We start from the raw sequence: 27,784 nt of genomic DNA on the forward strand, positions 1-27,784 counted from the left end.
AGGATTTTTTTTGAGGATTCATCTCAGGGTGTGGGTGCGAACGGAAAAAAATTGTGATGCCAGGGGAGATAAGGAGAGAACCAGTGCGTACAACGTCCCATCAAGATACCTCAGGTTGGTGGTTGTTCTTTCTCTACTTGAACTACTCCAGGACAGTCCCAGAGACGAGTCCCAGGTAGTAGGGGGGGCAGGGTGGAAGGAGGGAGCCGCAGTGTGCCCCAGCAGTGACACGTAGAGTTGTTAGCGGGACATACAGTACCCGTTTGGACGGACCTGCCAGGGTTAACGGACCTCATCTCGAAACGGGACGGGAATGCGACAGTGGGTGCAATGTTGCTCCGGTCTGGGTTGAGGTAACTTTGCCCGATTTCTACATGGGAGTCGTTGATTCCGTGCGCTCAGAAAGAGGCGGATTGCACTGTGAAGAATTTGTTGATGTTTCGGATAGTCGGATGTCTTCACTGAGAGGCTGTGACGTACCTTTGTGACGACTAAGGACTTTAATCCATAAAGGCGAATATTTTTGTTCAACATTTCCAAACTTTAAGTGGAATCTTCCCTGATGTCCTGACATATGAATTGCGACGTACTTTAAGAGAAGAAAATATTTAAGGAAACATTTTGTGATAACAACGTAGAAGAGTTTGCTTGTTGGCGAAATCCACCATTGCTATCCTCAACAGCCTAGAACTTTGCGCCCTACGCCTCGCAACCCTCGCCCAGCTTTGCCCCCTCGTCGCCCTGGGTGAGTGGGCAGGGGGGTGGCCCAAAGTACCCCCCGACACCCGGGCGTCACCGAGCCACCCGAGACCGGTGACAGGGCAAGAGGGTCCCCAAGATGGCCGCTCTCGCCAGCTCGCTCATTCGCCAGCGGCGCGAGGTGAAGGACCCTCAGCAGAACCGGCAGATCGCCAGCAAGCGCAAGCCCTGCCCCAAAAGCAACAAGTCCCTGTGCCAGAAGCAGATTCTAATATTGATATCCAAGGTGCGGTTATGTGGCAGTCGAGGCAGAAAGATGGAGAAAAGACCGGGTGAGTCCAGAACTTTATCTGACTTTCGTTTTTATCGTTCGCTGGTTTTGTTTTGTTTTTTGTTTTTTTGGAATGTTGACTTGGTTTTAAGGTTAGACTTAGGCAAACTTTATTGACCCACAAGGGAAATGACTTGGACACAGTAGATCACACATCACAATATAATATAATAACAAAGACAAAAAAAAAAAAAAGGGTAATAAACGTCTAAAGAAGTAGCAATAAAACATAGCAAGAGACTGGTATCAATAAGACATCAATTATATAGATGTTTGAGCAGTAAGAACAAACAAATATCATAATATAAATACAGTATGTCACAGTTATATACAAAAGGTCACAAGGAAACACATGTGGTCATAGCAGCTTGTCAAAGCCTGATCCCATCAGATCTCAGAAGCTCAGCAGGCTCCGTCTGGTTAGTACTTGGATGGGAGACACTGGGAATTCCAGGTGCCACAGGGGGGCGCCAGTGGCAAAAAAACTGTTGTTGTGTCCTTAGGCAAGACACTTCACCCACATTGCCTAGTATGAAAGTGGTGTGTGCGTGAGTGATGGTGGTGGTCGGAGGAGCCGATGGCGCAGATTGGCAGCCTTGCTTCTGTCAGTCTGCCCCAGGGCAGCTGTGGCTACAATAGTAGTTTACCACCACTGAGTGTGGAGTGATATTAATACCCAGATATTAATTGACCATTAAACTAGATTGTAAAACAGATACACAGGGCATGTATTGATATTGAAAATAACATTTGGGCAAATTTTGAATTGAAAAGTTTTGGAAATATCTGTATACTTATTTTATATCAGAAGTGAATAAAATGGATCAGTAAAATGAGTACTACTATTTTGTGTTAGTTGTATTAGACAGGCTTGTTTTGTCAATGGAGCTGGTTTTGGCACAATTGAGACTTTCAGCTGAGTATTAAAAAAGTCATTTGAAATTGTAGTTACATGACAACACTACACCACTGGACAATAATTAACCTACAAACTGAGAAGCTATCTGAAACCAATGGTAATAGGTAGCCCGTCACTTAAGCCTACTTCTTTAGTTGCTGATTGGCCTACTTTGGTGATCACTTGACTGAGAGACTGAACCCTGCAATATTGTGCTTAAATCATGGACGTAAAGTATGTGAACTCTTCCCTCAACAGAGTAAAAGGAGTGGAGACTCAGAGCATCAAAAAACGAAAGTGAAACTCATAAAACGCAAACACGAATAAATGCAAATATGTTCCGTGTTAGCAGTTAATACCCTCTCGAAGTCAAATACCGGCTCTTTAAGGATAAATGAATTCAGAAAGCTTTTGTTAATGTTGGAGAGGCATTTTTAAAACCAGGAAAGAACATGAATCAGGTTTTTAAGTATCCTTGCGCTGTGTCTTTGTTGAGCCTGATTTGAGTCTAGTTTAATCTTGACGTAGACTTGGTTTGGACCTGTTCTAGTCCTAATTTAGTCCAGTTTTAGGTGTAAGTTTTTTCCAAGTTTAGTAAAAATACAGATGAAAAACAGTGATATGTGTACAGAAACCATACGAAAATGTGTCATCTTCTACAAACCAGGACTTCACCTTGATTAACTCTGAGCAGAGTGTTTTATAGCAAGGCTGACTCACAATCAACATGGCGTTTCTAGCATCCATTATCTAATCAACTTGTCATACAGTTTGTCTTTTTTATTATTTAGGCTAATACTCTGCACACTTGACACTACATCCTAACCCTCGAGCGAATAAACACGCGAAACACTAATGAGCCAGCTACTCTGAAACAACATCAGCTAAAAAAAAAAAAAAAACAGACCTCGACCTCACCCATCGCTTTAATCTTCAGCTCCGTCCGCGCCTCCCACTGCAGAGGCCGGCGGCGCGTCCCCGTCCCCCGCGTTGACGACTCTTTTTTCCAGCCCGAGGCGCCTCTCACACGGGGCAGTAATCCCGGAGCAAACTTGGCTCATCCGCGACCGTGATTTACCGCGGCGTAAAAATGTCAAGGGGAGCCATTACTGATGCGTGCACCCCCCCTCCTCCTCCTCACCCCCCCCCCCTCCCCTCCCCGAGCCCGTGTTCTCACAGCTTGGCGTTATACCGGCAGGATCCCAGGGCCTGTATGTTAACTGTAATTGCCAGGTTATTGATTGGGGACCCAAATGAGACGCTTGATTTGTGCGGAGTGATCAGCGAGCGTGATGAGCGGGTCCGCGGGTGAAGGTAGATAGGAGGAGCGGAAGATTTGGAGGAGGTAATTTCGCTTTCGTATAGTGTACCTGGTGAAATATGCGGGCAATTTAGCCGGATGATTGTGTGTAAATGGGGGGGGGGAGTTGACGTACACTTTTGCGGCGGATACAATGCGGCGGCGGTTCGATAGGGCAAGCTGCGGAACGGATGGGTTATGGAGGCGCTCGGCTTTGTTTGTATTCTCCTTTGAGTTTGTACTTTGAAAATTGTGGAAATTGTGGTTTTGTCCTACTGCAGACCTGGATTAGGCCTGGTTTAGGACCTTGTTTAGACCTTGTTTAGACCTTGCTCAGTCTTATTTATAGACCTGGTTTTGAAATGATAATCAGATCCAGGATAAATGCATTTTTTGTTCAGTTTTGGCTTAAATTCTATACAGAAATGTACTTTGAGAGTTGTGGAAATTGTGGGTTTGTCCTACTTCAGACCTGGTTTAGGCCTTGTTTAGGACCTGGTTTAGACCTGATTTAGACCTGGTTTAGACCTGGTTTAGACCTGGTTTAGACCTGGTTTAGACCTGGTTTAGACCTGGTTTAGACCTTGCTTAGACCTTGCTTAGTCTTGTTTATAGACCTGGTTTTGAAGTGATAATCAGAAGTTCAGAATCAATCCAGAATAAATGCATTTTTTTCAGTTTCGGATTAAAATTCTATGCAGATATCAAACCAGTTTTTGGATTTAATTTGCATTTATGGACACTGACAATAACTGAAGGTGGAGGAAATGCATTTATATGAATATCTTAAGTTATTGATTAAAGGTGCATTGTGTAACTTTTTTGGAGGGTGGTTCTGTTTATCTCCATGGACAAGTTGTTGCTTTGCCTGGAATGTTACGCAGTATGGCCTAAAATATTTATATTTAGCATTTGTTTCATTACTTTTTTAAATGCACAAAATACTTTCTAACTACAGTCGTCCCTTGCTATATCGCGGTTCACCTTTTGCGGTCTCGCTGTTTTGCAGATTTTTTTTTGTGTGCAATTGTGCATGTCTTTTTTTTTTTTTACAGGGAAAGAACGTGCATTGTGTTCCTCCTGGTGTGTCCTGATTGGCTAAGGGACTCCTGTCTCCTGTACAGTACAGAATGTGTTCCAAATGTACATACATGTTTGATCTGTATCAGTGTGATTCTGAAGTGCTGTATGTTAGGAAGTTTTCTCTCCAACAAAACCCACAATGTCGACTAAACGTTCTGCACCGACAAAGGCTCCTGCGCTCGCACCCAAAAAGCAGAGGAAGATGTAACCACTGCACAAAAAGTTCGACTTCTGGACATGTTGAAGGAAGAGAGAAGTTACCCGGCTGTAGCAGAGTCCTGCACCAGGTCGGGTATCCGCAAATAGTTGCTGAAACCAGGACTTAATGTGCGATCGGGTTACAGCCACATTTACCTTCTTGAGGTGCGGAGCTGAGCCGGTCATTTCTCCTACGGCCACCTTTGAGCCTGTCTCGACAGTGAGTCCTGTTTTAGTCCTGGTTTAGTCCTCCTCTTCAGTCCTGGAATCAGTCCTAGGTTAGTAATGGCTTAGTCTTGGTTCAGTCCATGGAGTATGCAGCTCAAAAGTTTGATATAATCTCGGGTTAACGGGCGGGTGCGGTGCTGTGCGAGTCTCCAAAAATGGACCAGTACTGGACTCTGCACTGTAGTATTGTAAATTGTAAAATATAAAGTTGGCTACTTTGCCTATCGCGGGTTATTTTTAGAAAGTAACCCCCACGATAAATGAGGGACCACTGTATATTCTAAATGTGATGTTGCCTCTCCACAGATCTGACCAGTAACTTTGCCTAGTGGCATCACCTGTTTGTCTACAAGGAGATAGGTACGTCTGATGCCACTGGTGGCATGGTGGCTGAGTGGCTAACACAGCAAGAAGCTTCCGGGTTCGATCCCCAGGTCGCTCGGGCATTTCTGTGTGGAGTTTGCATGTTTCTCCGTATCTGGATGGGTTCCTCCAGGTGCCCCGTTTCCCCCATCAACCCAAAACATGTTACAGTCTCCAGGAAGAACAGCTGATAGCTCAGGTCAATTAAAAACAATCAGTCAGTGAACCTGCTCAGGGACAAGCAGGTTTATTGGAAATTAACAGTGGCGTTACAACCTGGTACAAACATCTCTCCTGTTAAAGTGAATGTATATTGTGCACTGTTCCTGTTTCATTAAATAAATAAACTAACTAAACTGACAACAAGCAGGAAGCGACAGAAATAACTGGGCAAACATAGCGCAGCTTTTAACAAGTGAAGATAGACGACTGTGATTAGAAAATAAGTTAAAAGTACCATGCAAAGTTCATATATACATATTTATATTATGATCAAAAAACAAAAAAAAACAAAACAAACAAGTGTGACTGCAAGATTAATAGTTATCAAAGTGAAATCGCAGTTTGAATCAGTGCAATTACCAAATAACAAAGACTGACATTTTTAAGTCTGCAAAACTTGAGGGGGCAGGAGGGCGACTTGGATGTACAGAGATTATGCAACATCATCCTTCTGGTGCACTTCGGTGTAGGGAGCAGTCTCAAATACAAAGTTAAAAAAGCTGAGGCACTCAAAAAGTACAAAATAATTCAAAGGCTTTAATAGCACACGGCAGATGGAGTTAAAATCACACCAACGTGTTTCGGCCCTTCACCCTTCATCAGTTCAAACTCCAGATGGCCGTCACTGTGCACATTAAAAGTCAGAGGTGTAGGTCACATGTTCACAGTGGGTTGGCCCACAGTCCCCTGGTGCATGATGGGACATGTAGGCTGAACAGATTTTAGCTACAAGCAATTTAAACTACAAAATATAAATAGTACAATTCGCAACAACCAATACATAGAAAAATATGTAGTGCAAAAAATACAAAAGTGCTACAGATTTAACATTTTTAAGTGCCATTATTTCCAAACCCTGTAATAGGCTCTATTCATGTTATGTTATAAAACATGAAGATGCTTGGAAATGTGATAACAACTTCTGGTATAGTTCCCGACACTGAGCTCACTGACCGACTGTGATCAAACCCACTGAAGTACCGTATTTTCCGCACTATAGGGTGCACTTAAAAGCCTTTAATTTCATCCAAAAAGGACTGCGCGCCTTATAATCCAGAGCGTCTTATATATGAATTTATTGGGGTGTCTTAGTACGACTTTAGTAAACTACAAATCCTCACCACTTACAGTGTTCCGGCTCCTGTAGTCAGGAGCATCAGGAGTAATACAGACTGTGATTCCTTTTAATATCAAAATGCACCTGTCAAGAGACACGCTCACAACGCCCACTTTAAACTCAAGGCTGTTATAAAGTGAAAGTGCGAGCTGTGTGGGAGCAGTGGATGAGAGAAGGGGCGAAGAAGAAGCGACTTACGATCTGAGTTGCGATCTGCCAACGGATTGTGGACGCCCGGGATAAGGATCAGTATCAACTGTGGTCCGAGATTTCACCAAGACCCGAATCATCACTGAACTGCCAGGGAACAGTAACCACACTGACTCGGATAATGACAAGAGGGATGCGGGAGTGCTGGACGCCGGAATCACCCAACTGTTTGAACTGTTATGAGTTATTGTGAATACTCGAACAATACTCCAAAAATACGCTTCTCAGACAGTATTTTTTTTACACGTTACAATTGAACAAAGTTGAGAGTTATTGTGAATGCGTTAAATAAAGTTTGGCTGACTTATCTAACTGTTGTGTTTCGTTTAATGCGCCTTAAAGTCCAATGCGGTTTATATGTAAAAAAAGTTTGAAAATAGACCATTCAATGACAGTGCGCTTTATAATCCAGAGCGCCCTATAGTGCAGAAAATACGGTAAATGTGATCAGTGGTAAAATAAAGACTGCAGACGTATGTGCTGTTTGGAATCATCTTGAATTTGGCCTCATCTCTTCTAATCACATGTACCAGTGCACTCGGAGTTGTGTGTCAGTGGAGAAATGATGAAAACTGACGTATGGTTGTAATTGCTGATTATCTGAACATAACAGAACACTACAATGACATGGAGATGAAGAAAACTGGGACATTTTCTCATTTTTCCCTGATTTTGTCAGACTTACTACCACGAACAGAACCCGCCGGAATCGCGTCTTTCCAAACGTCTTCCTGGTTTGTGACGTAAGCGTGAAAAGAGCCTACATAGATCTGTACAAATACGTTCTGAAATGTGATTCTTGGATTAGTTGGTCGCTTCATATTTCATTTCTTTTTCCATTTTAAACACGAACACTGAACACAATCCCGTTATCAAAACACAGGTCGTAAATGGACTCGCAACTGCAGCGCTTGTCAGAAAAAAATTACAACTCAATATTTTTCCGCAGATCGTTAAGAAATGACACAGGGTTCACAATTATGCCAACGTTTCCATTTTGATTTGCATGGCAGTAAGAAGTCATGACCGGTGCTGACTTACCCTTTTTCTCTTCATTATTGACAACTTTAAATCAAACGGTGACAAGCCGCGCAGCCCGATAGACGCGTAAATGACATATTAACAGCAGTCACAAGGTCGCTGCTGTGCGAGCTGAACACGTAGCCTATCGCAAACATGCAGGAATTAGCTCCAGTGACCCCAGCATGGAGAGATCACTGGGAAATCAATATTATGTAACCATCACAATATACTATGTGCCTGTTTGACACATTTGTATAACTCAACGACAGGCTGAAAAAGCAAAAGTAGTGCATTTTAAAGCAGTGCAAGTTCTTCCTCACTTACGTTATGCATTTTAAGCACTTAATTATTCACCTCGATGAGTTTATAAGAGCTTTTCACCGTACAGGAGTTCTGCCGTCACGGTAAAGCTAACAACAACTAGCATGCTAACGAGCGTTCAATGATTATCGGACAATGACGCAAAATGACTTCTCTTTGGAAGTGAATGGCTGAAAACCTGAAAACAGAACAAAAAATAAAATGTTAAATATATAATCTTGATCTGTTTCATTTTCATACATTTTTTTTTTTATTGGATCATTTGCGGCAAACATAAACCACGACTACACGGGTCTTGACAGGAAGAGTCCGAGCTGAAACAAAGGTACCAAATGCATGAACAACAAGTTTGCATTCACAGCTCCACTCACTGTACATATAAGAGACAAAACATAAATTAAAACAAACAAAACTCGATGCACAATTCGTCAACTCCAGAGCTCCATATTTTCCAAAACACAACAGTCCATCGTCTTTTTAAAAGGTTTCTACAGTATTGGACTGTTTAAAGTCATTGCTCCAATTATTTTACAAACCAAAATCCAATCACTTTCTTCCTTGTTCTTATCCCCCCACCCCCCACCCCCCCCGCTTATGGTCGTACAAACTAATAATAATGTTAATGAAGCCAAAAAAGTTTATCGTTTATGATCGTGCGAAATAAACTACAATGAGAATTAAGAAAAAAAAAAAAAAAAGTAAGGACATTTTGTTTTCGTTTATGGTCGTGCAAACTAACATTAACCAAGGCACAAAGGTTTATTGTTTATCATTGTACAAAATAAAAGTTTGTTTCTATACATTCTATGAAAATTTGAGGTTATTTCAACAAGAAATGGCAAAATTATTGACTGCGAAATTATGTCAATTTTTTTTGGGACACCCTGTATATCCTTAACCAAACCGTTTGACCTCACAGCATTAGGATTTGTTCGCTCGACTGTAGGCAGTACTTTAAAAAAAAAATTGAACCAATCACTGCTGTTTGGTCGTGACGTATGTATTGCATCACTAACAGAGCTAAAAGGAATGATAAGCTTTTCCAAAATCCCGTAGGAAGAAGGACAATAACCAAACATTCTCTTTGTTCTGACTTTAAATCCTCGATCTGGGGAATCGTTGCCAACACACAATGTCTGTCTTCATCTTCATCCATCTCTACATTTTGTTTACTGTTGTACTGTTCCACAAAAAGGACCCACACTGTGCGACGAGTTTGACGTCATGGCTTCACAGCTCACAGCTGATTGGTCGGTGTGCCGTCTACAATTTCCGGGGTTCTTGCAAACCGTCTAGTGTATTCTGATTCCTGATCTAGTCGCTGGAGAGAAATGAAACTGAGTGGAAGCACTAGATGGCAACAGCCTGACTATTATATCCTGTCGTTCTCTTTTGAACTCCTCCACCTTGTGATGTCATCAGGTGGTATCGAAAGAGGTGTTCCTTAATGTTTTTAAAGTCTATACACCTAACTAGACTCGTTCATTTAATCGGTCAGATAATTTGTGAAGTGAGGGTAGCAGCTAGAGTTTGAGTCTAGTTTGAGTTGTTTTTGCTCCGTTACCTTCCTCATGTGCTGTGTTTGCATATTTAAAGTTTGAAGAAATGACTTTATGCTCGAACACTTCATTGCTAATACTAATGTGATTATGATGTGTTTAAAATCCCTAAATAAGGCACAAATAGGACGTTTATTTGACTTTGGTGACATCCCATAATGCCACAGTGTCCATAGAAAGCCAAAGCCCTGATTGTGAGCCGGGTTTCTCTTTCCCACTGCAGTGTCCCTCTGTGCTGGAGCCTCAGGCCACAGCTGACCTCTGCAACACAACAAATACCTACACATCACATCCTCCTGCGTCTTTTCCTGAGACTCCTGGAGTTTAGAAATAATAATGCATTTGTTTGAGTCAAATTTAGCTTTAAATTTAGCTTATTCTATAAAACCATTTAATATTATCATCAATGTGATGTTTCTGGCCCAATGGCACAACAGTCAGTGTGTAATTTGTGCCAAGACGAGACAATTATTACATTTGCATCAAGAAATGAAAGAATGTTTACAGCACACTTCCTGGTTTGCACAGGTTAAGTGTTTTGTGATCAGATCCAGAGAGCACATAACAGTCTCATTTTTGACTTCTCTTTTGGGAGTGAACAGCTCAACCTGAAAACTGAACAGAAATAAAACATTAAATATAAAATCTTGATCTGTTTCTACACATTACGTGAAAATTTATTTCAACAAGAATTGCCAAAATTTTTGACCTGCGAAATGATGTCAACGTTTTTTGGGACTGATTCTATAAAACCATTTATTATTATCATTAACATGATGTTTCTGGCCCAAGGGCACAACAGTAAGTCTACTTGTGTGGGTAATTTGTGCCAAAAAGAGACAATTACTACATTTGCATCAAGAAAAGAAAGAATGTTAACAGCACACTTCCTGGTTTGCACAGGCTAAGTGCTTTGTGATTAGATGCAGTAAGCACATGACAGTCCCATTTTGACCCTTAGAAATGGAAATAACATTTGTTTTTTCATGATTAAAATAATAAAATTGTTTACATAAAAAGTTAAATTTAAATTAACTTATTGTGGTGTTGGTATTCAGGGTTCCCACTCTTTTTCACTGACAAAAATTTTTTCCATGACTTTTTCATGACCTAAAGTGAATTTTCCATGACTTTACAGCACCTACATGTGTAGAACTGATCAGACTTTTAGGGCTAAATATGAAACGTTAACTCTTTCCACTCACCTTATGGTTGAGGATTATAGTTTTTGAACATTCAAAATCCTGTCAGTGTATTTATTGTCGTCTCTTTTAAACAAAAGGCGCAGACGTTCACGAATAATCAGAACAGCCTCATGAGAACTTAACATTCTTGTCCAGGGTGAGGGACGTCTAGGAGTCCCTTCTTAGACAGATGCCCAAATACGGTTTGAAATAAAGGTGCTTTTTGTGTATTTTCTTGTTTAGAGTATGCTCTCTGCTGTCTCCATGGCGATTATATAGGTTTACCTGAAAGAGAAGCAGTGGAACATGCAAAACCACGTTACAGGTCAGATCTGTGTAGAAGCACACTGCTTACATAACACACCTGAACCTGAACTACACCTACACAAGTAATTGAACAAATGTCACAAGTCTAATTCCATACCGGCAAAGAAACAACTTCTCCATGGAGATAAGGAGGTGGTGGACCCCTCACCAGAAGTGCACATTTAACACTTTTGACTTATATTACCGAGGAGTTATAAATGCCTTAACGAAATATGTAGGCGTCGATTCCCTCATTACACCTCAGCTCCACATTGACCCCTAATTCCCATCTGACAGTACAGCATCACGGTGTACTCTGGGCTCCATGTACCCGGGGCAAACGTGCTTTTAAGAGGCCCCTGTTATGAATGGGGCTATTACTACTCTTTATAATGCTGTCATTTGCATAGAGGTTGATAACATATGCCGTAAACATGCCCTTGTAATGGCTCGGTACATGTAATAAAAGGCTGCGTGATGGCGCTGGGGCTGCTCTCGGCTCTGTGTGCTTAGCTGAACAGGTTAATGGAACTGATAATGGAAAATAAAGAGCTCAAATGACCCAGAAGTGAACGCCAAATAAAACTGATTTGTCCCCAGTGCCTGTTTACAATGCGTAGTAAGCCCTTTATGTAATGTGCAGATGTAAGGGGGGATTTTATTGATCTAGTCCTGGGAGTTCAAGATAAATTGTGGAATTGTCATCGTATTTGTAGACTCCTTTGCTTGTAAATCTTTGGATCTTTTTCAGGAGTACCTACCTGGAGGTTTTTGTCTGCGGTATTGTGCAGTTTCAAGGTTCTTCAAGGAAACTGGGAAACCTGATCTCCACCCACCCAGACGCCAAACGGTTATGATTTATGAACGCTTGTCACCGGATCCATATGTGGACCTTCTGGAGGTGTCGCCGTATTGAATGTTGGTGACCGTATCCGTTCGCGTATAGATTCGTCGTAGATTGTGCCTCACAGCGAGAGGGTCCTGGGTTTGAGTCCCAGAGTGCACCAGAGATGGACCAATTATTAGTGCTTCCTGATGATGTAACAAAACAATTTATTTAGACAAAGGAACTTGCGATTTCCAGTTAATGTAACAGTCCACTAGATTATACCACGAGACTTGATGTAGAGTCTTTTTATGATGCCTCAAAAGTGCAGATCTGTACCCTGTATCCAGTGTTGGGAGTAACAGATTACATGTACCGGCGTTACGTAATCAGAGTACAAATTATGAGTAACTGTATTCAGTTACAGTTACTGTTTCAGTGAGTGGTAATTGGATTATAGTTACTTTTTTGAAATAAATGGATTACACAGCGGTATTTTCCTGGTTTCATATTTTGTGCTAAACCAGGACTAAACCAGGACTAAACCAGGACTGAACCAGGGCTGAACTAGGACTAAAACCAGGACTAAAACCAGAACTAAACCAGGACTGAACCAGGACCAAACCTGGACTAAAACCAGGACTAAACCAGGACTAAAACCAGGACTAAACTAGGACTAAAACCAGGACAAAAACCAGGACCAAACCAGGACTAAACCAGGACTAAACTAGGACTAAAACCAGGACTAAACCAGGGCTAAACTAGGACTAAAACCAGGACTAAACTAGGACTAAAACCAGAACTAAACCAGGACCAAAACCAGGACTAAACCAAACTAAACCAGGACCAAAACCAGGACTAAACTAGGACTAAAACAGGACTAAAACCAGAATTAAAACCAGACCTAAACCAGGACTAAACAGTATGACACTAACAGTAGGTGAACATAATTTCAGGCAGCAGTGATCTCATATAAAAATCATTTTTCTATCAATAATATTTTTAATCTGGTTAAGTAAAGACTGGACTTTTTATTTTATTTTCGCAGATAAAACATCTTATGTTAACATTTCCTAGTCTTTGCTTCTCTACAGTAAAACATACACACCAGTAGCTCAGTAAAGCGTCTTTGTGACATATGTCTGTGAAAAGTGCTATTAAAAAAAAAAAAAAAAAAAAAAAAACTTACTTAACTTGCTTCCTTTATTTACAATGTAAATATGAACGCCAAGCTAACTGTTACATAGATTCATCTGAAGTACGTGATTTCCACACAGAACAGTACGATTAACAGTCATGAATGACTCAAGAGCATTTAATGATTTTCTTTAATTACACACTTATTTCACAATTTTATTATTACCAAAAAGACTAACCGGAGGTGTCTCACTTTCTGATTTTGAAACTCTGGTCACCTTATACACAGCGCACGTATTTTGACCTCAAGAGCTGCTCATACAGTATATCTGCTGGGGAAAGTATTTTCTCTGGTGCAGTTTTTACGTTGTACATAAGGGTCTGAACAGACTGGGATTATCCATACACAGTGTTGGGCATTTCACTGTAAAGAAGTAACTGATTGCCGTTACAAATTACTTCCCCCATAACTGAGTTAGTAACTCAGTTACCATGCTGTAAAAGTAATGAATTACTCAGCAAAGTAATTATCCAGTTATTTTTCATGTTATGTTTTATTGGAGTTTGTCTTTAATGCAGTGGTTCTGTCTCCATCTTCACTGGAGCTCAGACTCACTGCACCGAGGCTCAGGCTGAACAGCACAGAGGTGTGTTACATGTGGTGATGTGAGGAGCTTCATTAGATTCAAGTTACTTGAGGCAGAAGCACAAGGCACAGTTTCACTTAACATCCACATTCTGTCCCTGTATTTCCAGGAGAGAGAAATAGTGTGGGTATTTCCAGTTTGAAATCACTTTCTGAGTCCCTGACTCGATGTTGCCATTGTCACATTCTCATTGAGTTTGTCTCATTTAGCTGAAACAACAAGGCAGCGTTAGCAGAGTCTCACATACCTTATGCATTTAGAGTATTCTGATTATTCACCTCAGTGAGTGTGTACACATGCACATCAGTGTCGCGGTTATGATCAGGGTTTTTGAGTATCCCAGTTTCTTCATGGTGCATGTAAACACAGTATCCCTGGTTATTAGAAACCGGGATACTGTAGCTGGTATATTCCGATAGTAACCGGGATACTGTGGAATGTAAACGCAGTATCCCTGTTACTGCAACATAAAGTTGAGTGCACATGCTTCCAAAAGACAAACACTTTCCAGACTTTTCACCACTACAGTAGTGACATAAATAAAGTGACCAGCATAAATAAAGTGACCATACATGAGTGAAATGACTGTTAAAAAAAAGCTGCGCTAAATCTGCACATGTACAATCTGCACTCGTACGACCTGCACACGTGTGATCGCTGAAAAGCTAAACATGAACTATCTCCTACGATACACACACAGAACAGACTCACCATCATCAGCACTTCTTCTGTCACAAAAAGAACAAACATAATCCACTGAGTCGTGTCCTTTAGTCCGACAGAAGATGATCGCATCTGCGGCACAAGCAGCGAGCTGATTTTATCACCGCTAACAGTTTACGCAAATGAGCCATGTGGTTTTAAGTTTAGTTTCTGTAAAACATAAACAAATGTATCAGAGCTGAATTATATTATCAAACGAGCTGATGTGGATGTATAGTGTTTATGGTTTATATGTTATAAAGTTGAGTTTATTTATGCAGAAGATTTTAATGAAGAATCTGTTGGGTTTGATGTGTGCAGTGGATTGTGGGATATCTCACAGCTCCTCACGCTGGTTAAACCTCTCGAGCTTCCGACGCTAAAGGAGCTCATGGTTTGTATTTTTCCTGGTTTATTAATTTAAATTAAGTTCATTTTTGCATTTGCTCATTTGGAAGATTATGTCAAGAAACCGGGATACTCCATTTGATCATGTACACAGGGATATGAGTGTCCCGGTTTCTCAGTGCACATGTAAACACAGTATCCTGAATACTAACATAACCGGGATACTGATGTACATGTAAACACACTCAATGACTTTATAACCAATTTAAAGCTAAGCGCGCACTTCCTTACTGCCTTATGTTTATACAAAATCCTGGGACAAGACACATTTTGCTCAAACACATGAAAAAACATCAGACACAGGCCCTTTACTGTTTGATGTTATTATTTATTCCGTGGACATCTCGGGTGACCCAGTGTGTACGTGTAAACATGTAAGCGTATATGTCCCGTGTAAGTCCAGCCCGGTCACCTGATCTCGGACCGGCCCGCGGACTTGTTGTTCTTAAGACCTCTCCGCCCGCGAGCTTGTGTCCTTAAGTCTCCTCTAACCCCCCCTGTCCGGCTGATGGATGTGATGTGTGCGCAAAGTGTCCCGACCCGACCCCCCCCTCCCCCTCCCCCTCTCCCTCCGTACCCCCCCGCCCGCCTCACCCCCACCTCGCCCCCGCTGACAGACGCTAACCCGCGCTAACCCATACTAATGACGGCCCCGCGCGAGTCCAGTCAGCGCCGAGCAAGGTCACACGGCGCCGGTACGGTCCGCGCTGCCAGAAACGAAGCGAGAACCAGGCCTGCACGCGTAAGCAACGAGGAGATGTCTTTATTCGACCAGGTATTGATCCGATGAAACGTATTTTAAAGGTCAGATATTACACAAACTGGACTCTTGTGAGCTTTAATCCATGTTATTACAATGTTACCACATCAAAAACAGACCTGGAGTCGTGTTTTTTATTTCATTCACCCTTTATTATTAGTCTGTCTACATCTGCAAAGCTCAAAATGCTCTGTTCCACCTTGTGATGTCATATAGTGGTAGTTTTCAAGTGAACAGCTCCCTTTAGTTCAGTAGAGATTGGCAATTGCAAGGCTGAAATCGTTCAAATGATTCTAGAGCGTTGCCCAGAATCTGGCAGCTAACCATAAGCAGGGTTCAAATTTGGGCCAGGAGAGATCACTTGATTACTTAAACATGCATGGATGACTCTAAAACCTCTCCAGGCATGTTTTTGATGAGGAAACATTATAGCATGATAGAAATCTCAAAAAATCAATTTTGAACAATATACAAGCCTTATTCCGACATACTGGCACTGCGACAGATCCCCACCCCGACATTCCGTCATTCCGTCAACCCTCCTTTCCGACATGCCCCCATTCCCACACGTCTTGACCCCGCCATTCCGACACCTTTTACGTCGCCATTCTTACAACCTACTCATAGTTTGGAGCGTCACCTTTTTTGACTTGTAAACGCAGCGTGGACCGTGCCTCACAATCAGAACTAAAACCATGTCTAAATCAGGTCTAAATCAGGTCTAAACCAGGTCTAAACCAGGTCTAAACTAGGTCTAAACCAGGACTGAAACCAGGTCTAAATGAAGACTAAAACAGAACTAAAAAGATGATTAAAACCAGGTCTAAACAAGGTCTAAACCAGGACTAAACCAGAACTAAAACTAGGACTTAAACCAAGTTTAAACCAGAACTAAAACCAGGACTAAACCAGAATTAAAACCAGGTCTAAACCAGGACTAAAATCAGGACTAAAACCAGGTTTAAACCAGGACTAAACCAGGACTTAAACCAAGTCTAAACGAGGACTAAACCAGAACTAAAACCAGGTCTAAACAAGGTCTAAACCAGCACTAAACCAGAACTAAAACTAGGACTTAAAGCAGGTCTAAACGAGGACTAAACCAGAACTAAAACCAGGACTAAAACCAGGTCTAAACAAGGTCTAAACCAGGACTAAACCAGAATTAAAACCAGGTCTAAACCAGGACTAAAATCAGGACTAAAACCAGGTCTAAACCAGGACTAAACCAGAACTAAAACCAGGACTAAAACCAGGTCTAAACAAGGTCTAAACCAGGACTAAACCAGAATTAAAACCAGGTCTAAACCAGGACTAAAATCAGGACTAAAACCAGGTCTAAACCAGGACTAAACCAGAACTAAAACCAGGACTAAACCAGAACTAAAACCAGGACTAAACCAGAACTAAAACCAGGACTAAATCAGGTCTAAACGAGGACTAAACCAGAACTAAAACCTGGACTAAACCAGGTCTAAACGAGGACTAAACCAGAACTAAAACCTGGACTAAAACCAGGACTTAAACCAGGACTAAACCAGGTCATGCAGACACGTCTCCTCACATACGCTGCCTACACTTCCAGTCCGTAATAATATTGTCCTGAAAAGAGCGCCGCTGTAACTTAATCATTCCCTGGTGAGTCGGAATGGTGGAATGCTGAAAAAACGCTGAAGTGCCACCTCTCCAACCAAGGGAAAAAAAAAATGTCGGAGTGCAGGGAAATTTGATTAAAAATGTAAATGCCGCAACTCCAACAATTAGCCGTCAATATCCACAACCACAGCTATATAAAACTATTCAAAAGGCACATTTTAAGATTCTAAATTTGGTTTTCGTAATGAAGGATCTGCTCTAAATGTTAAAAGTTGCCGGCGGATGTTGCGAGCTGACGCGACATGCTAAACGTCCCTCTTCCTCCTCCTCTGGATCTCGTCGCTTCTGCTGGATTATTGACGGACGGGTTGTAAATCTGCAGCTCAAACACCGGTGGATTACACTAGATTAGCTTCAATTAGCCCCACCCTGCCGTTTTTTTCATCTGTCAGTGCATGGATCTGAGTACAATGACCGGGTCTTGAGCTACAGCCGTGATAACTAACTGAAAAATCTCTTAAAAACGCGAAAAACAGAACTGCAGTGCTCCAAAGTCATTCCGCGTTAACCTCATGCATTCCAGACCAGAGCAGAGTTTTGCCTTCACGCAACTAGCATGCTGGCACACACTTCCTGACTTTTGGATAGTAAAATGCGTCATAATAAGATCGTAGCTGACTGGTACTGAGGCAAGACACATTCAGCTCAAATACACAGGAAAATATTGGGTACAGATCCTTTAAAGTGTCCATCTCATGCAAAATCTACTTTTCAGAGCTTTCTACCTTCTAAGAGTGATGTGTGGGCCTTGTATTTGTCGCCCAAGTGTTTTTTAGATTGATTTGGCGTTTTTTGTTTGTTTTTTTTTTTTACAAATTGCAGCATATTTCTGCCACCCTCCCACATGACAACGAACTAAACTACAACGATGACGCGGCAGCTACACCTATGACACATTTGACGTAGCCACCTCACCTCTGCCCCGCCTCCACCCTGCATCAGCTGACAATTCCCACATGAACACCTAAACAAAAGCGACATCATAAGCTCATTATTCTACACTGCAAGGTTCACAATATAATAAGTTTATCTACTAGTGTTTATTAATACTTTACCAATCAGTAATGTTCAGCTGATGTGGACGCGGTGCTTGAGCTTCAGGCACCTCCAAGTCCTCGTCCGATTTCAGGTCCAACACATGCGGCTGAACGCGCTGTATCGCCATGATGAATAAAAGTTTATTCCTACCACTATCAGGGTGCACATCTGTCTCCCCCTCCCTCCCTGAGATGGCGGAGGAAGGGCGGCTCACTCGTCGCCTACGTCACGTTTGGAGGGCGGAGCCTGTGCTTTCTCAGGGCGGGCGGGGGGAGGAGCAATAGTCGGCCTTTCATAGTTCCTGGTCTGTGACTGTCTCCAAGAAATCAGTAAGATTTCAGAACTATTGTGTAATGGATGTTCCAAAACCCAAATTGTGCTTGTTTATGTGCAGAAGATACAATGTGAAAAGAGTTATTTTACATGAGATGGGTCCTTTAAAGCTGGGGTACGTGTGTTTTGTGTGTGTGTGTGTGTCACTCCCTCTCCATCAGATGAACGGTTTACACTTCCCTCTTATATCCCTGGTACCTCCATGAAGTTGGCACCCTATCAAATGCAAACCTACACAAAAAAGCCCATTTTGAAGCTTCCTGGAGGCTGCTGACCCCAGTTTGACCTGTAAAAGAATTATTAATATCTCCAAAATTAAAGCAGCACAAACCAAACTTTCTGCAGCACAAACGAAGCACAAATGATAGACATAGTTTATGTGTGTGTGTGTGTGTGTGTCTGTGTGCATTTGATGGGGGGCCAACCTCACACAGGTCAGTTTGTAGAGTCTACTGATCCGAAGGTTAGTGGTTTGAATCCCGCTCTCGACATGAATATTATTGATTGAGCATCAGATCTACTGACCCACAGGTTGGCGGTGCGATTCCAGCTTCCACAGATGAATGTTGCTGTTGTGTCCTTGGGCAAGACCCTTAAACCAGTGCTGTCTTGGGACTTTGACCCACGTCTCTTTGGATTTGTGAGAGGGATGTGGGAGTGGGCTGAGGTAGAGCAGCCTCACACTCACTTTGTCTTCTTCCTCCTTCTCCGACACTCTTCCCTTCTCCTCCTCAGCTGACAGACGTAAAGTGTGATGAGACAATTCTCCAGCTGCTGCACAATTATCATCAGAACCACTGCGGGAAAAGTTTGGATCATGTTTGTGTGTGAATTAAATAAAAGTGATTTAACGTGTTTTCAATGTAAACCTCAATTTGGAATTATTATTTCCATGTAAACTTGAAGGAGAATATTTTAATTCAGAACTATTTAATTCCGAACAGTTAATTTGTAATTAAAAAACATGATGTAAATGTGGCCAATGTAAATAAAAGGGCTCAGATGCCCACGACTGGTCTGTAGCAACATTAAAGACAACTATGTACATTTAGCCATAGCTGTCCTGGGGCAAACTCACACCAGCCCCTCCAAAACATCACACGCTTAGGTTAGGTTTCTTGCCCAAGAGCACATCAATAGAATGATGAGGTAGGATAAAATCAAACCACTGTGCTTTGTGTTGTTTACCCGACCAGCCAGGACCACGTGCTGTGACAAACTTTACAAAAACGGAGCTGGAGCTGTGTCCTGTACCCTTGGCATGAGGGTGTGATTGCCAATCAGACAGACACATGGTCCACTTGTGTCAAAAACAAAAACTTACTAAAAACAACGTGAAAGACTGAGAAACAGCTCGGATTTTTGCAGAATCAACAATCGAAGCACCAAACTATGGCTACATCTCTATATTTGTTCTGAATTATATGAGAATTTTCAAGAGGACACGTCTTCTGCATTTGTTGTTGGGCCATCTCGAGTTTGGACGCTCTATGGTCCAATTCCATAACATTCTAGATCAAGGTGTCCAAACTTTTTTCATCAAGGGCCACTAACCACAGATGAAGCAGAGGATTGATCGAGGGCCATAGACTGATGCTCAGTACAGGGAGTAATTGAAATTTGTGCATGTTTAACACTTTAGAATGAACCATCAGTTTTTATTCACAATAAGATCCTTAAAACCACACAGTAAATATTAAATACTGGCTTTATCAAGATAGATTTTCAAAAAAAACTTGCAGTAAAAAATGTTTTAATTGATGCAAGGTAATTTGGGTCAATTCACCTGGAAGTCTGAGGGCCAAGAAAAATTTGTCTGAAGGCCGCATTTGGCCCCCGAGCCATAGTTTGGACACGCCTGTTCTAGATTCTGCTGTGGACCTCAGGACTCAAAGGTTATGTTTACACTGAAACGAGTCACCGTATCACTGTATCACCATATCACCATATCAGAAATGATTTGCAACCAGACACGTCGTTTCTGAGTCCTCAAGCCTTCTCTATCCACACAGCTTTGAGCATATTTGTTTACATTTTACAGAAACAAAACTTAAAACTGCATGGCTCATTTACATAAACTAAGACTCAAAAAACAGCTCGATATTGTGCGCTGATGTGGTTCAGTTTCTTTTGGACTAAAAGACATGACTCAGTGGAATATGCGTGTTCTTTCTATGACAGAGGGGTGTTCTGCTGATGGTGAGTCTGTTCTGTGTTTCTGTCGTGTTGGAGACGGTTCATGTTAAACTTTTCAGAGATTATACGTCTGCAGGTCGTACACACAGACACACGTTTATATGAATGGACATATATTCTAGCTTCTTAGTGTTTTGGTGGTGATTTACTTCGCGGCGCACAGACCAACATCAGAGTATCAGTGTTTTCAGGCGTCCACACAGTGCCGGATCAGATCTGTACTCAGATGAAGTCGTGGGAGCTGGAGGCACCAGATCGTTCTGTCTCTGGAGCCGTTTTCCATCGGATTAGTGTGAACGAACACTACATCCGCAACAAAAACGACATGAATACATACTAGTGTGGATGGGGCCAAGGACCGCTCAGGCAGTTGTGTGTGTCGTGGCCTTTGTGTGTCCACTGTAGTGACTTTTCCACAGCGTTTCCGCACGACCCCAGTGACCCGTGCGTGGGGTCAGAGGTCATGTGGTCGTGTGCTCAGTAAACATGTTTAGCATTGATCCTTTAGCCAAACATCAGCAGCGGGTGTGTCCTCACCAGCGTCACTGCACAGGCGCTGGAGGAATCGCAGTATTAGTATTAGGTTCTCCTTTCATACTTTGAAACGACATCATGCTGAGGGAGTACTGCATGTATGTCTACTGAGAAATGTTCATGTTAAAGTTACCATGGAGACACAAAGCACACACGAGCAAACACAGCCAAATACAATGATAAATAGTTTGAAAACTGATGAAAAAATATGAAATGGATTTAAACACAATGTTAAAAGATATCCAGATTTTCAATATCAGCTCCAGTATCCAATATTAGTACTGTATTTGTGTGTCCCTACTTTTACTACTACTACTACTACTACTACTACTACTACTACTACTACTACTACTATTACTACTACTATTACTACTACCACCATTATTGCTGTGATTAAAACTACAGTACTACAACAACTGCAATACTACAACTACTACTAGTAGAATTACAATACTGCTACTACTACTACTACTATTACTCCTACTACTACTGCTGGAGCGGCAACTAAAATACTACAGCAACTACAACACTAGAACTGCTACTACTACTACTACTACTATTACTATTACTACTGTGACTACAACTACAATACTGCAACATCTGCAATACTACAACTACTACTAGTACAATACTGCCACTACTGCTACTTCTACTACTACTACTACTACTGCTGCAATTACAACTAAAACACTACAGCAACTCCAACACTACAACTACTACTAGTACAATTCCACTCCTACTTCTACTTCAATTACACTACTACTACTACTACTACTACTACTGCAACTACAACAAAATACTACAGCAACTGCAACACTACAACTAGTACAATGACAGTACTACTACTCCTCCACAGTGTGGACAGTTTGTACAGAGGTGTCTCAGTGTGTCTCAGTGTGTCTCAGTGTGTCTCAGTGTGTCTGCTGTGATGATGTATGCATGCTGTCAGCTGGCCCCTCCCACTCTGGATTTATGGTCCTAGAGTCCATTTGTTCTCCCTGCGCACACATTTGAATGTGCATATGTCATCATTATCACACTTAAAGGTTGCATGGAGGATTTTCAAAGAGAAATACAGCGACTGTTTGTCCTTTTTCAAATGTTATTTAGTGACCAACGCGTCAGTCTTTAGACTCTTCGTATGCTTCAGTGCACGACATCGCTGGAACGAATCTCCAAGAATCACCTTAGTTTGGCTTCACTCCTTTTTCCCCTTCTCTTTCAGTGACCTCAAAAACTAGTCATGGATTCTTGTCGGCCATCGCAACAAACTTTGGGCAAACTACAAAGAAGCTATAGTTAGAAAAAGTCTCTGCGTTGGTTGAGTAAAAGTATGTGGAATGTGGGAAAGGAGTACATAAACCATGTAATACCAGTGCGCCAGCGAGTCAGTTACATTAGAAATGTAGGTAGTTTGATTGACAATCTAACAGCCAATAGCCAATGAGGTAGTCTAAAAACCCCCATACAACCTCTAAGAGAAGAGCACGTTTCCTGTAGTACAACAAGGGCAAAGGACTCAAGGGGAAATACAGATTTTTTTTCTGACAAGTTTTGTGGTTTATTTAATGTTTTAATAATAGGATTGTGTTCAAAGTTCATATTTTAAACACAGTCAGAAGAACTGTTAAGAAAAAAATGAAATATGAACTGTCAAAACAGCATTTGTACAGATCTACACTACAGTGTTTGCAGTTTTTCTATGCAGGATAAGTGTTTGTGGAGGAAATTATGGTCCTATAAAACTGCAGTCTTTACGATTTACTAATTGTACCCACTCAAATTGTGATTTCGATTGGCAATAAATAACTGTATAACTATATAACAGACAAATGCACAGTGTGTCTTCTTTAAAACACTAGCTTTTAGCAAGGAAGATGCAATGAAGTTATATTTAAATGACACTATTTGCTGATCTATGTTCTAATGTAGTTTCCTCATCACAAACAGACCTGGAGTTGTGTTTTGTTTCATTCACGCATGTTTAACACACAAATTTTACATACTGTATTTTTCAGACTATAAAGCGCACCAGATTATAAGGAGCATTAAGCGAAACAAATAGACAACACTTGACACTGATCCCTTAGCCCAGGTTTCTTTTTATTTCCTGTGAAAAGAACTCAAATATATATTGAGTGATAATGTGTTTAATGCAGCTTTGTGCACATTTGTTTATATTTTACAGAAACGAAACTTATAATCACATGACTCATTTACATACCCTATTTTCCGGGCTATTAGGCGCTCTGGATTATAAGGTGCACTGTCATTAAATGGTCTATTTTCAAACTTTTTTCACAAATAAACCGCACTGGACTTTAAAGGAAACCCAACAGTGTGATGGGTGAGTGGTTTTGTTTGTTTGTTGCGTTCACAGTGACTCTGGGCTTTGTTCAGTTGTGGCGTGTAGGGAGGGTGCTGTCTGGGACCAACGGATTGTCGGCGTGTTCGCAGTGACTCAGTTGTTCAGTTGTGTCTAGAAGTGGCACATTTTGCACTTGCTTTTTCAGTTCGTTCCTCCGTTCCGTTCCTCGTCGGCGTGGAGTGATGAGTGTGTCTGTGGGTGTTTTTCGCTGCGCGGTCGCTGTCTGCTCCATGTGTGTTTGCGTGTTCTGCGGGTGGTGCGGCTTTGTAGTTTACTGAAGTCGTGCTGGGACACCTGAGTGGATTTGTGGAGGGCGCTCTGGATTGTGGGGTGCACAGTCGTTTTTTTATGAGGCTGGAGGCTTAAGAGCGCGACCTATAGCCCGGAAAATATGGTAAATTATAAGCTCACTCCTTATGTGCTCATGCGGTTCAGCTTCTGTTGGACTTACTCCTCGAGACTCCTGACTACAGTACCTGTAATGTTCTGACAATCCGACAAAGCGGTGTGGCTTTGTAGTTTGCCAAAGTCGTACTTTAATATTTTGACAGATTTTTGAGCGCCGTGTGCCACATAAAATTGGTTTGAGGTCAGTAAGCAGAACCAGAATTAATACATAAAATGCACCGGATTGTCGGTTTTTGAGAAAATTTAAGGATTTTAAGAGCGCCTTATAGTCTGAAAAATACAGTATTTAGGCTGAGTTCTTCTGTCTCTTATGATGTCATGTGGTGATACAGGAAGTGCTCTACTGTGTTTTTAAACTCCATACACCTTCACTACAATCATTTGGATCATTTTAGTCCTGGAGCTGACAATTTGTCCTGAACAAAAAGGAGGTAAAACCTGTGTGAATGAAACAAAACACAACTCTAGGTATGTTTTTGAGGATTATAGCATGACTTAAAGGTTGTATAGAGGATTTTTTTAAGGAAAGAGAAATACAGCGACAGTCCTTTTTCAAATGTTGTGCATGCGTGATACCACCTCCCTCCTCCACAACTCTCTCAGTAGAAACACCTCCTCCCGCCTCTTTACTCTAGAAATCACACTTGTTTACAGCCAGTGCGTGTTCAGAATTACTGTTGTGACCTGTCTAGAAATATTTTAGTGTCAGTTTTTAGACCCTTCGTCTGCTTCAGTCGTACCATCGCTGGAAGAGATCTCCAAGAATCACAAGTTTGTCTTTGCTCCCTTTCCCTTCTCTTCTTCTTTCAGCGACCTCAAAAACAGACTTTTTTTGCGGCGAACTGGTCATGGATTCTCATCCGCCATCTCAACAAACTTTGTGCAAACTGCGAGGAAGATACAGTTTGAAAAATCCTCTAAGAATCGCTGCATTAACGACATAATCCCTGCGCACCAGTGAGTCAGTTACACTAGAAACGTAGGGAGTTTGATTGACAACCTAACAGCCAATAGAAAATGAGGTAGTCTTGTTATCTATTGGCTGATGTTTATCTGGCCTCCCTATGTCCACCGTTGATAGATTTTCATTCTTTTTTTTTTTTTTTGGTCATCATAATTACAAGGCTGCTGCATCTCTGTAATGGTATTTTAATCTTTCACTGACAATTTGAAACTAAAAAAAAAAATCCTCCATACAACCTTTAAGCACACAAGAGTCCATTGTGTGTAATATGGGTTGCCTTTAAAAACCCAGAGGAGCATTTCTGGATTAAATGTTCTTCACACCTTCACGCCTGCCTCTATAAGCTCATATATTTTTCATTGGGTTCCTCTCCTCTTAAATGCACGCTGTAATAGAAGAGTCAGCATCTTCTCCAAACAACCTCACCCCCTCAAAGTCACCGACCCCCCCCACAACCGGCCCCTCCTACCCTCCCCTGTAATCAATGGACATGCGTCAGATCTGCGGACAGGCAAGTTAGCAGCAACACATTAACCAGTGAGGACTCGATCGTGTCCTGTTATACACCCAGAAGTGAAAAGAGGTTGTCATGTTAATAATAACATTTTTGATTTGATTTGATTCATTTTTTTATTTTGAGTTTGTGCCAAGAGAGAAACAATAATCATCAAAAAGGAACGAGAAGAAGAAAAAAGAACCTATATTAACCCGCCCCTGTTCAAGACAGTTTAAAAACATTCAAATGATGTGGTTGCTTCTGTACAATGATGACGAAACTTTACATATATTTAGATATAGAAAAATAAATTACATACTAAATATAATTTTAACCTAATTTCTTTCTTTTATTTTTTGTCTTGTTCTGTATTATGGTTGTACAAACTAATAATAATGAAATGATAAAGAAGACACAAAAGTTTATTGTTTATGATCGTATCAAAATAAGCAAACTGAGAATGAAGAATGTAAGGATTTATATTCATTATTATTAGTTTTTTTATGTTTATGGTCGTACAAACTAATAATAATGTTAACGAAGGCACAAACTTTATCGTTAATGATCGTACAAAATAAACCACTTTTTTTTTTTATGGTCGTACAAACTAACAATAATGACAAAGAAGGGACAGAATTGATTGTTTATGATTGTAATAAAATAAAAGGCAATGTTAAAGAAAAGTGTTTGTATTTACTTAATAGTCGTGGTTTACTTGTGAAGACAGTGTTGGCCTAATGTCCACATCAGTAAAACGATTTAAAATTGGGTATCTGAACTTTTAATCATGTTATATTGGCGTTCCCTCATCTTTACTATGCTCAAAGTTGTATTTCAATTCATTCTTGTTTGAGTAATCCTGCATTTGAGGCTTGACTCTTTCCCCCATGAAGACGACATTTGACGACCCCCCTGAACCCTTAATGACGACTTTTGACACCTCCGCCGTATCACTAAAGACGAGATTTGACGACCTTTAGAAATGGCTCGGTTTTTCACATTTAAACAGAGACTGTGATAGGTGGGGGCCACTACAACCCACACTAGACTGACCAATAGGATTCAAGGATATGTTTTTTGCCGATTTTTTCCGAAGTTAATCGAAATAGTGACGATGGTAGCTTCCGGAAAAACACAACACGAAACACGTGCAATGGAAAGATCGCGGCGCTGCGGCGCACAGTTTTAGAAATAATGAGGAGCGGACGTATTTTATGGATAAGTTTAGAGAAAGTGACTTTTATAGATTTCAAAGTGATGATGTTGAAGTTGATTATAAAGTGGAAAACAGCGACAGCGACGGACTTTTGGGGAGAAGGTGAGATGCCGCTGATGCGTCTGTGTGGAGTCCTGCGATGTCCGAACAAACTATCTGAGCTTTATACTCGATTATGAACCAAAATTGCCCTGAAATCTGGATGTTGCCCAGGCCAGTCCTTTAAAATATTTCAGTCTTTTTTCCCAAGATGCGATGTATAACAGAATCGCTACAGAAAAAAAACGCTTATGCAGAGCTCTGCGCACGAGAAAGTATCCAAGATGACAAATACTGGACACAAACTGACGGGGAAGAGTTTTATTATTATATTATTATATTATAATAAGCTAAATTAGTTGAATAAGCTAAATGAGTTGAATACGTTAAATGGAAAAAAATGAATTAGCTCCACACAGGTGTACAACAGGTAAAAACAGGTGTACACTTGGCTATACTGTATCTGGTGATATGAAATCTGTTTAAATACTAATTTTTTTTATGAATATAGTACTCAGAACATGCAGATATCAGATGCTGAATGTAGTTTTTTGTTTTCGAGTTTGCACCTGACCAGGTGAACTCTCATTTTCAGTGAGCTGTTATGCACCTATAAATGAGTTGAATCACATTTAAACATCCATAAATGAATAGTTCAGAGTCGAAGGTTTCCAGAGATACAAATATGTCTGTGTTACAATTAAGTTCATGAATGTAAAAATCATTTATTATCACTCGTGGAAGTCTGTTTTCTTTTATGCAGTTATGCTCTATGGGTAGAACTAGTAACATATGTATGGGTTGTTCCTAGTAGGCGTCCAGGGGGGAAAGAGTTAAAACACTGTGTAACTTGTCTCTTGGAGGTCTAGAATGTTTCACAGTATGGCATTAAAACTTTCTATCTTCACGGAGACAAACCAGACTAAGTTACAGGTCAGTATTTTTGAGCTATAAAATCATCTGTAATTGAAAATAAATATAAGTCAGAGCTGTTTAATGTCACACTATGGAACA

The 27,784-nt window shown here is 41.1% G+C and overlaps 1 protein-coding gene across 1 annotated transcript in view; it reads left to right on the forward strand.

Annotated features, from left to right (window-relative positions):
• The first annotated feature begins 838 nt into the window (after positions 1 to 838).
• Positions 839 to 27,784, forward strand: part of fgf11a (fibroblast growth factor 11a) — a 218,019-nt gene continuing 191,073 nt past the window's right edge. The window contains exon 1 of the mRNA XM_020922256.2: positions 839 to 1,031. Within this exon, the coding sequence (XP_020777915.2) occupies positions 839 to 1,031 (193 nt within the window). The remainder of the gene's footprint in view (positions 1,032 to 27,784) is intronic.

This window comes from Boleophthalmus pectinirostris, unplaced genomic scaffold (assembly GCF_026225935.1).
Source record: "Boleophthalmus pectinirostris isolate CB_2022bp ecotype Guang Dong unplaced genomic scaffold, ASM2622593v1 HiC_scaffold_20, whole genome shotgun sequence".
NCBI classification, from domain to species: domain Eukaryota; kingdom Metazoa; phylum Chordata; class Actinopteri; order Gobiiformes; family Gobiidae; genus Boleophthalmus; species Boleophthalmus pectinirostris.